This window comes from Columba livia, chromosome 9 (genome assembly GCF_036013475.1).
Source record: "Columba livia isolate bColLiv1 breed racing homer chromosome 9, bColLiv1.pat.W.v2, whole genome shotgun sequence".
Classification (NCBI taxonomy): Eukaryota; Metazoa; Chordata; class Aves; order Columbiformes; family Columbidae; genus Columba; species Columba livia.
The window spans coordinates 26,366,031-26,383,528 of NC_088610.1; the positions used below are offsets into that span (position 1 = coordinate 26,366,031).

The 17,498-nt window shown below is 36.3% G+C and overlaps 1 protein-coding gene across 4 annotated transcripts in view; it reads left to right on the forward strand.

The window, feature by feature from the left end:
• Positions 1–17,498, forward strand: part of CLSTN2 (calsyntenin 2) — a 439,253-nt gene that overhangs the window by 223,218 nt on the left and 198,537 nt on the right. For all 4 annotated transcript variants that reach the window (XM_065074409.1, XM_065074406.1, XM_065074411.1 and 1 more), the window contains one exon: positions 13,464–13,586. Coding sequence is in view for 1 of the 4 variants with exons in the window: in XM_065074406.1 (XP_064930478.1) it covers positions 13,464–13,586 (123 nt within the window). In the remaining 3 variants the exon portion in view is untranslated. The remainder of the gene's footprint in view (positions 1–13,463; positions 13,587–17,498) is intronic.

Genomic DNA, 17,498 nt, shown 5'->3' on the forward strand with positions numbered 1-17,498 from the left:
TCAAAGATGAATGGATACAAACACTGACAGAACAGAGTTCATTGTCTTTATCATCAAAAAGTTACACAGGCAAAAGAAACAAAAAGCAAACAAAACCCCCACAACTTCTGAATCTTACTAGTTTTTTAACTTAATGGCAATGCTGATGAATAACAGCTCACCGTGGCTATGCACCATACAAGTCCTATGAGGCTCATTGCAGTAGTCATATTTTCTGTATACTGATGTCTCTGCTAGCAGAATGTTCTGCTGTGAATGACATTGTGAATCCTTGTGATGCTTTTTGAATCTGAACACTGTCTCAGCCATGTGCCATCAGTCATCATCTCTTGTGTAAAAAGGATTTTTATTTTAACCTTGTTTAGTTCAGAAGAAAAAAACAGTTACTCATTTTGGTTAGTGCTAATGCTTAGACGCTGTAACTGGGGTAGTTTCAAACCACTGCACTTCAGAAATGTGCATGCTGATGAGAACTTTTATTTTTCATTATGATCTAGTAATGTAGTAATAAGGCAAGTAATAGCCCATACCTAACGATTTCGTGTCCAAAGACTAAAAGTATTACTGCCATATATTTAGTGACAAGTTCTGAGAAAGAATTGTAAAGCCATTTCCTTGTGCATTCTTACCAAATATGTGTACATTGTTTGTTTAGCTGCCAAAGGAAGGGTTTGTACAAAGACAAGAAATAAAATGAGGATACCTGATTTCTGATTCTGCTGTGTTCTGAAGAGGAAGCAGCTGAACCAATATTCCTGTTTGGTCTGCAGAATGCATTTGGAACAAGATGACAATCTGTTTTGAAGGCAGACAGCAGAAATTGGGTGCTTGGGGTGAAGGTTCATGTGGACTGCTTCTCATTAATGTTTCTGGTGCAAACAGTGCAAGTTGACCACAGGATAAAATCAGAAGCAGTACCAGAAACTGGAAGGACACAAATTGAATTTTCGAATTAGTTTAGACATAGCCTTGGGGTCTCACTGGGATTAATTCACCAAAGATTTTTCAAGCCTATCTCCTATGTGTGTGAAAACATGACTGTGGCTGGTATATCAGCCTAAGACTAGAGTAATCTCATTGAAGTCTGTGATACTATTTCAGATTGCTATGGTACAGTTGAGATGTGGAATTTGAGGCACTGTTTGTTGCACAGAGGCTTTATGAATCTGCAGAATCCTCCAGGTAGTTTTTACATCCTCCAAAGGAAAGCAACTTCCTAATGGACATCCTTGTGAGGGGAACGTGCGGATATGGGAAGATGTCCATTTCTTGTTTGTTGCTTGCCTTACCTTCTTACCTTTGATAATGGTGTGAGACAGTAGTTGCAGAAACACTGTAGCCAGTGAAACTTTTGGCAGTAGTGTTGATTTACACTGCTCTCAAGTGTCCATGAAGTTGTGACTTGTACAAGGTTACTCTTCCTGCTTATGTAAAAAAGGTTTAGTAATTAACCTGACCAAAACATTTCTCTGTAGAATATGACTGCCTTTTTTTTTTTTAAATGCTATGAGTAATTTTTACAAATACTTTTTGTAATAGTAATAGTTACTATTACTTTTTTGTAATAGTAGCGATGAGTTGTGATCAAGGCGAGGAATGTGGAAAGCAGCTGAGATTCTGCTTTGTAAGGGGATTTTGCTTAACTTGATGCACCAAGCTGAAAGTTTGAAGTAGTTCAGGACCTGATTCAGAACTGGACATAAAGTCCCTGCCTTGGGGGAGCAGAGTTATCTGTGGAAAACATGGGGCAAAATGCAGGGCACCAAAACTTTCAACCAATTAGTTGTAATCTAGCACGGCAAACCTTTGAGTTTATAGTGTCTATACGTTCATTGTCACCTTTAAATCAGTTGCTTAAACTCTTGGGATTTTACTTATTCTAACTCCAGTGAGAATGTGATCGGCACAATAATCTTAGAGTTTGCTTTTTTGTTCAGTTTTAATTTTAGCAAAGAGCGAAAGGAGCGAGCTGATGGTTTATTTTGTTCACATGGCTCTTACTTACGGTAGTGTTGAACTAACAATGGCCCTACCTAGAAAATTCAGTGACTTTTTTTTAATTCCTCCTCACAATGATATACGCGCAAGGCCCATGTGTTTTTACCACTTTGTTATGCAAATATGCTCTGTAGTATCAGTGGTAACATTGATGAAAATATGTGCAGCATGTGTTAGGGCAGCTTGCTTGTCATCATTTCCCTCTGTCATCTGCATCTTGTTAAAATGTATGAACACATTTGATACATTTGAATGATCTTGTCTGATGTGTATCTGTGAGAGGCAGTGGCTCCCAAAGCCTTGCTCCTGCAGAGCTCCTTCAAGATCTCACGTATGTGAGCTCTGCTGTTTGCCCTCCGTCATCTGGGAGCCCAGTTTTTCTGAGATCGGATCAACCCCAGAAGGGACTAGGGACAGTGAGCTACTGCTCCTGTTGGTAGATTCAAGTTGACATCCTTAACGTAAAGGCACTCAATGTTTTGCTTTGAAAAAGAAGGTACTTTTGAAAGGTTGTGAAGCCCTCCTCTTGATGACTTGTCCCTTTTGACGGCAGATTTTTTTCTTCTTTGTGTTTGGGGACTACTGATATATGAGACTAGTCAAATAGAAGTGGTCCACTTTTGTCCCTTCTTTCTGAACCATAGCAGTGCTTTGACCTTTGTCAGGCAAGTGCCTTCAGTTGCTTTAAACATGAAGTTAATTGAGATTGTAGATTTTATAACTGATACAAATTCAATAAAATATCTTTTTTTTTTTTCCCCTCCTAAAGCCAAGTTAGTATTTTATTTTTCTTTTTCCTTTGTTTTACTTCTCATTTATCTTGATTTCTTAGGGGAAAAATATAGATTGCATTTTTACTCTATTTGTGTTAGGAAATGTGGACTACCTTAAATTTTGTTCCCTTTTTTTTTTTTTCTTTTATCTGTGCTATAACAGTAAAGGCTGATGAGCAGTGTTGATGATGTGCTGATATAAACACAGCCAATTGCCAAATCCCTGCATCAGCCTTGTTAAATGCGTGTTGACATGATGATGTGGTATCATTTCCGCATTTATGTAGCTGCAGGCACTCTCTAAGGTTGATACAAACATTTAATTATCTTTGCTGTTTCTTGTTTTACTTTTATATGTAACAATTTTAGTGCTTTTAAGTGTCGCTGTCAAGTTACTGTGCATGGATCTTCAATGAATGAAGTTTCAAAGTAATCAAAAACCTGGAGTTAAATGTGTTTGTTGTTTGTTTAGTTTTTTTAATCCACAGGAGACTCTGGACAGTTACAAGTGTGTTTCTAGTTAAAATAAAAATTGTAAATGTTGTACACTTCAGCTGAGGATGTGACATTCAGACCGTTCTGCCTTCACACATGTACCATGAGATCTTTAGGATTTCTATTTATTTGCAGAATGTTGTCTTCGTCATTTCCCTTTAATTGTTACCCAGCATATATTCTCATTCATTGATACGGTTCAGCTGTGGTTATCACAAAGCTTTTATACTCTATTGGTTTGTATTGAAGTGTATTTTCTGTTGTGGCTTTTTATGTGTACTTGCCTTTGAACTATACTCACTTGTTCCATGTATTTTGTATTTAACATGTCATATTTCTTATAACCTCACATGTTGGAGCCAGAGCCTGTTTTGGGGGATGTAAAAATTAAAAGCAAGAAGATCAGACCACTTTTTTATTAGCAAGTCAGATTTTGTGAGAATAAAACATTGAGTATGTAATCAGTGGACGAAAGATACTGATTATCAGCAATTATTTCTAAGGAAACAAGCCTCAGAAGAACATCTAGAGAGCTCTTGCTTGGAACTGATACACAGAAACTGTCTGGAGTTGTTGCTTTAGGAAGCCCAGAAAAAAAGTCCTGCTTTATGTTACCTGCATTTTCAAGTAACCATTGACTATAACTAGGGTGACATTTTGAAATACCAAAAGTAATGATATCTGAGTGGTGAAATGTATAAGTTCTGAAATACTGGGGAAAAAAAATTGAAGTTTATTTCTTGAAAGTATGACCAGGAGTTTTAACCTTTTCTTCAGATTTTATAGGAACAGTTTGTATAGTTGTATATTTTTATGCCCAAACCTAATTTTTCAATCAGGTTGTAAGAAATACCAGAAATGTGACTTTAGTCAACTCTTCCTTTGACAGCAGCCTAAAGTTAATGTAACAGGTTGGTGGATTTTTGTTTTCCCCAAATGGAAACTTGGTTGAAGTATTCTTTCAAAATTCTGTTGCTTGCTCAAATGCAGATAGTATGTGCATAATGAGGGATAAAACTGACAGGACATGTCTGTCACCAGAGTAATGAATATGAAATGATCAATTTGAAGTGAATGAACTGTAAAATATATAATTATCATTCATTGCTCCATACCTTTTGCAATAAAAAGCATGAAATGAAATTTGTAATAAAGTGTGTCCCATCTGCAATGTTGTAGGACAAAAGTTGGTATGTCATGGATCAAAATCAGTCTTACTTATTAGCAATTCATAGAAGTAGCTGTTAATTAAGGTCAAAGTGATGAAACTGGGAAAAATAGTATTTGGTACTTAGATAAGAGACATAATCAATTAACTAAAAAAACCCCAAAATGTGTAGAAGATGAAATTTCATTTTTCTTCCATAATTCTGTCTTCCATTTGAGAAACAAGTTTTTCTATACTGGCCAAAGCCCTGGAAACTCTCTTTACAAGAATTAGCAGTAATTAAGAAATGATCTATGTAATTATCTAGGAATAAGTAATGAATTGAAGCTTAGCTGTTTTTAAGATTAGGGACAGAAATCAATCAATTTGTAGACAGAAAGGTAATATCTTATGCAAGTACTCATGCCAAGATGTTCTGAGCAAAATTATTATTGTAGTACTATATAATACCTTATTTGGAGGGAAAAACAAAACAAAAGTATTGATTGCATCCAGTCTTTCAGAGTTTCTCAAAATTAGATGTTTTCTCTGAGACATGTATTTTGGTTTTGGTGGAGAAATATAGCTGAGCTGTCAGCTTCTAAACAATATGCATGCAAAGGCATTGTGGTGCCTGAGGGCTGGATGTTCTGTGTCTAACCATAGATTATTTCACTTGTTTGTCTGCTTGGCAGTCCTCTCGTATATCCTGTAACACAATATGATGCTTTACATCAAGATCCAAAAAAGTAGTTTTCCATCATCACTTTGTTTTCCATCATCACTTTATTTTCCATCATCACTTTATTTTCCATCATCATTTTATTTTCCTATATTTGCTGTAGTCCTGTCAGCAGACCTAGTGGCTGGACCCATAACTCATGGGCCACATGTGACTAAATTAATGAGACACCTGTTCCCAGAGTGCATGTGCAGGGCTGTACTAGAAAAGGAGGTGCCCAATTGTAATGCCTGTTGTTGGGAAGAAGCAGGAATCACTGTAGCAGATGTCACTTGGTTGCCGTGCAAGTGAGTGAAATGTTCCATCCCTCATCAGAGAAAAGGAATCTGTTGGGAACTGTCATCTTCCATGTGTGACCCTGTTGCAGATCTTCTGTGGGTTATAACAAGGAGGAGATTTTACTATCTGGTTTTAAATAGTCAGGAAGACTGGTCAGTCTTGCCATCATTTTTTATTTACAGTGTGGTACAGTGTGCAACAATTCTAAAAGTGTGTGGTGGTTTTTTTTGCTTTGTATGAGTAGGGCAGAAATATAGACAGGAACTAATCATTTTTGAAAGAGGAAAAACCTCAGAAGAGAACCCTTTGACTAGCATTCATGTTGGTACCTGAAAGGCTATGCATAGCCCAGAATGGTGGCTTCACTTACGTTTAATAACAGAGGGAAGGAATAAAGGTAATCTATACATTCATGTGATCTCCAAGTTTTTTTCCTGTGTTTGGATATCTCCTTCCTCACTCGTTTATATGAACAGGCTGAAGTGAGAGGGACAGTTGTACTGGGAGGTTACTTGGATTACTGCTGGAAAGATGTCTTAAATCATTGTGGAAGCTGATAGATTGCTGTCATTCCTAAAGAGGCTGAAATCTGACAAGCCTCTGGGCACTGTGGTTGGAGTCATATGGGGACAAGAATGTGTTATTTGTTGGTGCAATGTCCAGCTCTGACTGGAATAGGGCTCAGTGCTCAATAATTGTGATTCCTAATACAGGCAAATTCTGCCACATTTTCACTCTGAACAACAACTGTACTCATAATTTATTATTTAAATACATAAATGTGGATATGAGGAGGGAGTGTTTGCTAATGTGTGGATTGTACTTTTGAACTAGGCTGTTTGCAACCTAATTGCTATGTAAGTAGATTGATATGTTTCAAATAATCTAGATATTAGGATGTTGAGGGGGGAAAAAGATAAAGAAGTGACCATTTTCAGAGCGAAATGCAGAACATATAGGTTTTATATGAGAATCAAGAATATTTACAGAGACATAATCATTAGAATAAATACAGAAAGAGCCTATGGGTTGCTGCCTAATATTATCAAATTCATTAGACGAGGCAATTGATGCTTTTGGTGAAATAAGCTTGTAATAAGAATGAGCTATAAACAAAGGAGCCATCCACCTCATTTTTTCCCCTTTTTTAATGTAAGAACAGATTTTGCTAATGGGAATTGTCATTATTGAAAGGCCTTCTCTTGGGAACCAGAAAATGTGCTTATGTCAGAAGACTTTCTCATGCAGTCTATTTAATGCAAAATAGGTTTTTGTTGTGCAGTATGTTAAAACCAGTGCCAACGTATCTGTAAGATCTCCACTGAGTAATTTAATGTTGCTGAGATGCATTGCTTATAATGTATTCTTTAGCTGAAATGTTCTCCAAAGAGTTCATGTCTCATAATCACATATCATAAATTATATGAATTCTGCTTTAACGGAACCTAGTGTCAGAGCTCACATAGCCTTAATCGGGGGAGGAATTTCACATTGTTGTTTTATATAAAAGCACATAAAGTGTTATGATTTAAAGTTATCTATCTGAAAGTAAACCCAGAACATAACTACTGATGGTTCAGTAATTGAGGCAATGACATCACATGGAGAGCTAAGTGCGAGACAGAAGAATAAATTTCTTCTTTACCATTTGTCTTTGACAAAATATATAAATGTGTTTTATAGGAGAGTTTTCAGTTTCTTTTGTATGTGGGGAAGTACAGCATTCTGTTTTATTCTGATATAGCCATTCAATGTTTCTTTTATTAATGCTGAGAGAGATTTAATCCTGCAAAATGCAAACATTTATTTACTTCTACTTGCTAGCCATTTTTAGTTTCCACTTCTTGCTTAGTTTCTTTTCCCTCAAAATGCATTTATCCATGTCCTTGTTTTCTCTGCCTTCTAAAGACTTGAATTCTTTGCCAAACTCCTAATTCTCATTTCTTTAGCAACCTTATCCCCCAAATCTGCCTATCCTTTAAACTCTTTGTTCTTAGCTGCTGCTCTATGAGATTTTAGATTTCATTCTTGTCTTTGCTTTCTAACCCAGGCCCATTCTGGAGCAGGCAATGCAGGAAATCCGGGTTTGCATCTCTGGTCGCAGCCTGGAGGAACTGAGGTCTGTGTTAAAAGGCTACCTGTGCACAACAGTCATGTGTATGAGCTATGTGAACAGGACTTGCTTGAAACAACAATCTTTGCAATATTCCAGATATAGGAATATCAGTATCAGTTATATACTTAAATAGAGTTACTGGAGACTCATCGAATTTCTGTTAAGGGTTCGAGTTTTCAAAACTTCTAGCTTGATCATGTTAGAGTGAACACGGCACAAGCCACATTCGTGAATCAAAATAGTCTTCTGACCTCTTCTTCCCCTTTAAAGTTGCTACCTTGATTCAGTGCCAGGCCTATTAAAACTATCCAGAGAAAAAGCCAGGGGATTTTAACAACGGACAAGTTCTATTTTTCAGTGGCCTTTTTTTTCCTGAAATACTTGGAACAATGAACTCTAACCCTTGGTGACCCCACAAGTCTGACTCTGGTATTTACTGAGCAAAGTGACGTCCCCACAAAGTGTGTAGGAGCAGACTGCCAAACCAATGGCATCCGGATCTGGGGAGGAGATTTTTTCAGCTGTAATGACTGTGCATTGTAGATGTTGATATGTCAACTGCATCATTAGGACTTTTTATGTTAGGCACTGTGCTCCTAATAAGGCATTAGAAGCATTCTCTTTCTTTGTTGTACGAGATAAATACTCACTGCTTGTAGTGCGGACTGCATAAGGCATGAGGTTCAGACTCATATTCTACAGAAGTTAAAGGGATTTCATGCGTATGTCTAAAAGGTTTCCTAAGCATCCTCAATTTGGCTGATTTTTAGAGGAAGGCCATTGACACTTAGACAAGATTCCAACAGGCTGAGCTGAAGCTCATTGAAGTTAGCAGATGAAAGGATTGAGAGCTGAGCTAAGTGGTAAGGAAGCTGAAATTTTCTGCCAATTTTCTTGGAGTCAACAGCCACTTTAAGCTAGATACAGATATGAGAGAATATATTATCAGTACTTTTAAAGGGAAAATAGATTCATTGTGTTATTTTGGAAAAAATAAATAAAACATTTGCATCCATAAAACAGTTCTTAACCCTTATATTTTTCTGCCTCAAATTTTAACTTCCTGAAGTTTATAAATCAGCAGTTAAATCAAATAGGCAATATTGACTCTGCCCTAGTGTCAGTAATTATAACCTCCTAATCTTCACTTTTTTTTTCTTTCATAGTTCTTTTATAAAGTGTTATTTTTGGATCAGTGACATTTTATAAGGATTTTCAGTCAGAAACCATCTGAATTTTGGTAATACCATTGTGCTGTATTCCTTTTACACATGCTGCTTTCCACCCACTCCCCCGCCTGAAACAAGTGTCTATCTTAGGTTATAGAAAATATGTTGTTTATCCTCATAAGATGATGTCCTCATACATTTTTTTCTATGTTGTGGTCCAGTTACAATAATACTTCTACACTCACAAATTGCATCTGTGCTCACAGGTGTTGAGATTTGGAAGATTTAATTTACAGAGAGTATGATTGCCTTCAGAAAGCCCTGTGCGTGTCTTGCAGTCTGATAAAGCAGGCAGTTGACTTTTAATGTTGTAGGCATTACAGACACAGTGATCTGTGTACCTGGACTCATAGTAAAGGGCTTTTTGGTAGATTGCCAAAGAGCTTGGGGTGGGAGATGGTTGATATTTTCTTTTCCTACTGCTGACGTATCAACGTCTTCTCCGTGATTTTGTTCTCGGTTTCTGCTTCAGAGCTTCCCATGGGCAATTCAGTGCAGGTGGAAAGTGCTCAGATGCAGTCACAGTTTGTAGGGGACTTTGGCATGAAGAGTTGGTTGGTTTTGTTACTGTTTATCAGGTGACAGGTAGCAGGGTGGGTTTCTGAGCTTGCCATCTGGAAAGGGTGAAACCCAGGGCACTGTGTGTGCAGAGCATGGGGAAAAGGCATAAAAATAGAATGCAGGAGTTTGACATATTTTGTGTTTCTGGACTTTCTCTGTATTAATTTTGCTAAATTTTGAGGCCTGTCCTTTAACTGACTTTCAAGACAATGTTCCAGGGTACATGAGGTTTCCTGCAGACTCTACGGAATAAGTTTGTTTTTCTTATGCCTTTTTCTGCTTAATTGTTTTACATGCCAAGTGCATTTGCAGATGGAACACGGAGTGGCAGTTTTCTAGCAAGATGGTTTAATTACATCTGAAGGCTTGTAATCACAAGCTTTGGTGGGCCAGACTATGAAAATGCAGTGTAAATGATGCATACAATTTTTAATGAATTGACCTCTAACTGTACTAAAGGAAAAAGATTAATTGCCTTGTCCTAGATGCTAGAAATTATTTACATTATGATTTTATGTGAATAGCTACTAAATTATAGGAAAGGAGGCAAGTTTAAAACAAACAAACCCCCCCAAAACAAAAACAAACAAACCAAACCAAACCAAACACCCGCAGCATAGCTATATTTCATCTGTACATCTTAAATAGGTGTGTGTTTGAATTCATGAAGGCATTGTAGTGATTTCAACTTTTACCCAGCTAGACAAATGCAAGGAAAAGGTAAATGATTAATACTTTCAAATAAGATCTTTTGTAAAAAAGATTAACACATACTTTTCTCTCTCTCTTTTTTTTTTACAGTTTTAGAGTTAATGTAAGAGTGATACTACTTAATATGCCTTAAGAGGGAGAAGAGTTCCTGTATAGGTCTTACCTGCTGAGTATCCAGCTTGTCTCCTTTTTTTTGAGTTTAGCTTATTGTATAGTACTTTGCTGTCACAGTTCCTGAAACTTCACACACAAATCTTTATATAGAGTTCTTCCATCATCTTTACCAAAAGCAGATCAAAAATGTTGTTTGTTTATCACTTTCTTTTATAGAGTGTTGTTAATTGTAAGCACTGCTGAGAAACATTACAGTATCTAGGTATTCGTGCTCCGGCAGGGGGATTGGACTAGATGATCTTTCAGAAGGTCCCTTCCAATCCCTAACATTCTGTGATTCTGTGATTTTTTTTTTTTTTAACCATTCATGACTCTTCTATTTTGAAAATAAAATGACAAGTTCCCACCTTCTTTTGTTTCAATAAATGCAGTGTGGCATTACTGTGTCTTTGGAAACCCAACCTGAAGTTTGACTGGTTTGGATGTAAATGAGAAAAGAATGCAACATTAATATAGTTTGGGGGGCATTTTAAACTAAATGTGGATGGAAAGGAGAAGTTTAACTGTATATATTTACATTAAGATACTTAGGTTCTAATCAATTATAGTAAAAAAATAAGTCATTTTTTCAGATATTGGGATCTGTCAAAAAGTTGAAACTTTAAAAAATAACATCTACTCGGCTCATGAGATTTGAGTAGGTCTGTTAATATTCTATATATGTTGTCTATGATAAAACACAGTTTATTCCTCTAAACATAAATACAGCCTGTATCTGAACAATTGTCTTGCACTCCCAAAGAGTGTGGATGATTTCCATTATTTTAAAGTTTCCGTGCCACAGGTTATACAAAGCTTGTGTAGCCATAATTTTTCCTTTGGAAATGCACCTCCTACGAGCTTGCAAATAATTTGACCTTTTACTGTGTTTTATATCTCAGATCTAGGGCTAAGTTGTGGAACTTGTTATAATGGACTTTCTTCTCACTCCAGCATAATTTAAGGAATTACGTTTCTGTCACTGATTTTGCTATTGTTATGGCTCATGGGACGCTAATGGAAAAAAGGTTTCTTGAGCAAAAGTGCCATCCAAAACTATTCTGTAGAATCCATAGTAGGAGGAAAGGGGCTTTTTGTTTGGTTGGCTGGTTTTTGGTAGAGGTTTTGTTTTTTTTTTTTTTTTTAATTTGTTTTTAGTGAGTGTTCAGACGATTAACGTAGCCAGGAGGAAGAAAAAGCTGGATTTGGTACTTGAACTTTTATTTGCGTAAGGAGTTCCTTTTTCATGCAAATTCCTTTTTACTACTTCATTAATTTTAAATTGTATCTGGCTTCAATCAAGAGATTGCTTTTTGTTGTGTACAGCATGTGTCAATCATAGCCTTTGAGTCTGAGTACCAGTGGAGCATATTTATGTGTCTTGATGTTGAGGCAATTCACGTATTCAAAGAACAGATACGGAATAACTGCCCTGCAAACTGGAATCCCAAATGCCGTACAAAGCTCTGAAATTGCATCCATCAGTTCTCATATTTCAACATCGACAAGACTTTTGGCCTTCATCCTATTACATAAACTTGCCAATCTCTCCTCAGGCTGTGAAGTCATTACAAGATGAAGAGATTTGAGTTCCCTCTTTTCCATTTCACCTTTCCCTGACACATCCCCAGTTTAATTTTCCCGTTGCTTAGTTATTGCAAAAATGGATAAAACCACTGTGAAGTATGCTTTCTTCTGAAAGAACATATATTGCAACATATAAATGTACTCAAAGTTCTCATGTTAGTGGTTAGAATATAAAATAATTCAGCTTTAAAAGCACCTCATATCATTCTTCCTGAGTCTGCAATTTCCTAATGATTAAACAAGCAAGAAAGAAAAAGAATGAACTTCAGTTTGTCATAAATTTGCTTGCTTTTTCCAAATAGCCAGTGAACAAAATAATTTGTTAATTGCCCAGCTCTTCTGCTGTGGCCAGAGCCCTCTCTTGTCTTGGCATTTATTGCCACTTTCTTCACACAGAAGAAACTATGTAGGAGAAACTTGAAACTCACTCTTGTCTGGCAACTTTACATAAGGCAAGGCAGGAAAGAGTTTATGGTTGTGTGTGTGCATGTGGATTTTGTTTGTGTGTTTTTACAGTGGGGTTATTTTAAATAATCCTATCTGCTCCAATTTGTTTTTACTGTGTCAACTCTCCCTCTTTGAGGTGATTTCTGTTCTTAGCAGATGTTTTCCTCAGCATCTGGTACACAGAACTAAATAATATGTATAAAATTTCCCTTGCATCTGGACTTGGTGAAAAAAGTGGTAAATATTCTTTAGTGCAATGTTCCTGCATGCCTGGGGTAATACATTCTTTAAATTGCAGATTGTTTAGGCTAGCACCATTGTATTACTCATGTAGGAGTTCCAAAAACATAACATTCAGATTGTGGCTGCAGGAACAAAATGCTTTTTATAAGCATAGCAAAGCTAAGCCTCCTACACAATGAAAAGGAAAGGGAAAATGCATCTTCCTACTGTCCAATAAATAGGAAAAGGCTGGTGAGGGGGATGCATGTTGACAGGATTCAGGAGTAAGACAATCTGATGATGCGTGGTGTATCCCCTATTTAAAAGTGTCTTTTTGTGTGATCTTCCTCTTCACTTCAAAATCAGGTATCTTAATGTTCAACATCTGTATTTGAAGGACAGATTTTACAGAAAAACTTCAGATCCCATTTAAGCATAACTAAAGCTGGTTTAACAGAAGAGAAACGGTGACTTTTCTTTCAAGTGATTAAAATGTACAAGTTTATTTTTTTTTTGTCTACAATGTACAGAACACAAAAGTAATTTTAGATATTTTTCCAATAATATAAAATGAGAGAGTCCAGTGTTCTCACCTGCCCTCCTTCATGCCTCTGTGTCTTGATAAAAGTTGTGTTTCTCTGGATATATTTCCTCTTGCATCAGAGTTTTGCAACTGAAAGCAATGCCTTCAAAAGTGTCTGACTAATTATGTCTTACAGTTGGGAACACATTAAAAATATTTTGAAAATTGGCACCTTTTTTAGTGTCTTAACTGGGATGTCTGTAAGTCTTGTTTTTCTCATCAATGAATTGCAGTACAATACGCATATAATACTGGTTTAATATTTGAATGTTTATAAAGCACTTTGTGATCTTGTTAGTGACTTTCGAGTAATAACATTAATATTGGATGTACACTGAATAATTTCTCTTTAAAGATAAAATGAGCTAAATGAGTGTAAAACACAAGTCAAATTAATTAGACATACTATTTCTTTTCTAGTGAACAAACACAAGCCCTGGATTGAGACATCATACCACGGAATCATAACTGAAAATAATGACACTGTAATTTTGGATCCTCCCCTTGTTGCTTTGGATAAAGATGCACCTGTTCCCTTTGCAGGTAGGAACCTAAGTTAACAGCAGCATTTGAGCTTATGGATTGCATTATGAAGTTACTAGCATTTGTAAGGAATGAATTTGAAGTGCAGAGATAGTGTAAGCTGAAGGAAATGTTTAGTGGCTGAGTATCTGAGTACTCGGGACTTGACTGTTGGCCCATAGACCTTTTATAATGAACGTGTCTGCTCATTTGTTGTGAAGTGGAAGTGATTATAAACAGCATAATACAGAAAGCTTCCACTATCAATGTATTTTTAATGAAAACACAAGAATTATATAATTAAATTTGAATTTGTTTTTATAGAAATGAATCATTACAGTTGCCTAAAGTAGTAATGCATAGTTAATTTTGTTTAGTAATAACAGTCCCTGCTTTCTCTCTTCCTATTCTGCTCCCTGGCTATGGAAAAACTGTGTGACAAATATTTAAAGTTGTTCAGAACTTGGACAGGAAATTTAATGGAGGTTTTGAAGATTTTTACTCAGATTGCTGTATGATAGGTGTATGTCATATAGAAGTTTTTACTGGTATCAATGCTATTTTTCATGACACTTATTCTGTGATATTATGAGTTCATTAAGCAGAAAATATTACTTTTGCATGTCAAGCAAGTTTTCTCTTTAATTCCTTGTTTCATTAAACATATGTTTTAAAGAAAAGGGCGAATATTAAGGTTTGACAGCTGTTCTGAAGATCCTAAAAAGATGTAGTTGTTGTTAAAAAGATTATATTGCTTAAGAATGTTCATCTTTCATAAATAAAGGAGCTAGCAAAGGTGAGTATCCTCGTTCTTGTGGAATACAGTCATGTTCAGTAAGCAGTAATTACTTGACCCAAACAGCATTTTACAGCATCGTGTAAGAATTGTTATTAGCCATTTTGCAGAAAATCACAGACAAACTCATACTCTGCAAAACAGGGATTCTCAAATGTTTTTTATATATCAAACCTCATTTTAGTCTCAAGATTGGTTGGTCACTCATGGCACCCCATGGTTCTTGGTTGCACAAAATGCTTTTCTTCCAAAACATGCATTGTGGATGTTCAGTGGAGGGGACTCTGTTAAACTTAGTCAGAGGTAAAAGCCTCCAATAGCATATGCATATGGATACAGCAACCTCAGCACGAAACACTTTTGTCTGCTGATCAGTTCCTATGGCACCAGGTTGTTTGCTAATGGAGGCATAATCAGTGTCCATTCAGAGGTAAGTAGACAGCCTCTGACTGGGATGTATGAATTATAATCAGAGCAGGCGTACTTTGTACAAAGATGCTCAGGAGAAGGTGTCCTTAACTCACTTAGTAGTTTCTCAAGCAAAGGAAAAAGTGTTTCCAAAGTACTTTTCATGTATTCATCAAGAAGCAAACAAAAAGTGTGGAGTGAGACTTTGAATGATAAATGGTTATCCATAATGATTTGAACACACTTCTTTCTTATAATGGAAACTTTCAGATACTCATTCTTCCAAATGTTTGTGGAAAACAGTAACGTAAACTTAGGTGGAAATCCTTGCTGAAGTAAACCTATCTGTGAAATCTTCAGGAAGAATTATTCTGGAATGAGGATTGATTCCTTGTGAAAAGTTGCCCTTTTTCTTTTTGGAGGATTTTTCCATTACCATGAATGTTCCATCCCATATTTGCTTCTTTTACTTGCATTCCCTCGGGATCCTTACAGGAATGTTATTCATATTTGCTGTTTCCACTGATAAGTTTACAAACTCTTTGACGGTGGATGTACTAGCCTGATTTTTTGGGTTGTGTTGTTTTGTTTTGTTTGTTTTTACATTAGGGCAATTAACATGTTTTTCATGAATTGGTGATTTACTCTTCTTTTAGAAAATCATCCTCTGAAATACTGAACTTGCACAGACAGAGACTGGCTTTTGTGATAAGGATTACCTTAGATAGATTTGTATTTTAAGAAGTATTATGAACTCTGGGAGGGAAAATACTTGGTGTGTATTCCCTGATATTAATAGTTCACTTCCAGGCAATGTTATACATTTAGCCTCACGATCTGCAGTCCAGATACAATATTGTAATACTGATTGAGGCCTTAATTCCCCTGAAGTACCTGGGTTCCCTGCCTGTTTGGAAAAGCTTCTATGCGACTTTTTTTTTTAAGAGACTCGCCTTTTAAACCATTAACAATATTCAGTAGCTGTAGATTTAATAGTACTGGAATGTGGCATTTACTTTATGGCCATATATGTGTGGAAGACTAATTCTACAGTATGTCAGCCTTCAGTTGTACCAGAAAATCAGAACTCTGACAATTCCCTTCCCATCACCCTATTCATATTTTCAGTGTTTTGTCCAACTATTGTAGAGAAAAATAAATAATAAATAAATAAATATACACAGTATTTTGATTTCTTTTTATTTTTAGACCCAGATTCAATATATCAGGGCAGTTTCTGACCTGTGCTTAGATATCTACTTAGGTCTCCTCTGAAACTAAAGCCACTGCAATAGTTCACAGGCAGATTATTGGCTGTTCCATCAGTATTTGTATTTAGCTTACAGAAGGAAACTTTTTTTTTTTCAGTAATATCAGTGTGGTTTTGACTTTAAAGAAATCAAGAAAAAACAAACAAAAAAAGAATCTATCCAAAAAAAAACAGCAAAAACCAAACCCCAAACCAAACAGAAAAACCCCCAACCCAGCTGCTATATATCCTTTCAGTTTTCATATGGGCATAATTCCCACAGAAACAAAATTGAACTAGCAACAGAAAGAAAACTCTCAAGTTAACTATCTGATTGATGTCCCTAGGGAATGCCTGTATAGATACCTATGTTGCTAGATGTTATGTGGACAGTGTAATCTTCATACTTTTCTTAATTTCTTCCCTTTTAACTGTTCATTCTCCTTCAGTGACAAGCTGAGGAAAATTTACAGAGTTTAGCCTTGAAAGGGGTGACAGGTCACAGCAGGAGGAATGTCTATTTATTTCATGCATTTATTTACTAATTTATACCTTTTTATTCCATATTTATTTCTATATCTTGCTAGCAAGCAGTTAGTCCTTTTGCAACCATGCTTATCTTGTGGACGTAAGGGTAGGTAGTCCTTACATTTATGGCCAAGGCAAGGAGAGCTTCAGAAAGGAGGTGCAGTATTGTCAAGCCAGAAATTATGTCATGTCAAAACAAGCGTGCTGGGCCTGTGCGTTGGAGACTATAAACCTCATGGAGTTTTTGTCTCCAAATTGTCTGCATTATGCTTTATAAAACAAAGTTAGCCTTGATGTCTGGCATATCTATAGATAGGCTAGGACTGTGGTCTCTAGGGTTATAATGATGACAAGACGTGCACTAATAGCAGATACCAGCAGATAATGAGATTGCGCTGTTCTTTCCATGCGGGAAAGCACAGATCTGCTGTACAGTCCTGGCTTAAAGGAACCAGGAAGGGCCGTTTGTACCATTCATGGTGAAACATCCAAGTTCAGCAAGGGGAGCTTGGAAGTGATCTGGGTTTGCCAGCTCTGAGCTGTGTATTATCAGGGATGCTTTGAGCAGTGTACACCTTGCTCCTGTCGATCACCCTGGTGAACACTAATTCATGAATTTCATATTTTTCACCTGAACAAATAATCTTTCACCTAATAACTGCTTTATTACTAAGCATAAAAGCAGAACTAAACTATTAAGACACATTTGGTATTCATCAATGATTCTTGTGCTCGGTGCTTTGGTTTGTTTTCTATGCCCATTCTCATGTTCTCATTCTTTTTAGTTTAAATGTTAGTTGTGTCATAGACCTACTCTAAACTCTAGACAGTATTTTTGTTTTCTCTTCTGGAAACTTAATACTTGTGCTTTTTTTTCCCTCTTCATGGCTGCTAAGGCAAATCTTTTATTAACTGTCTTGTCAACCCCTTCTAGTAGTACGCACGTTATGGT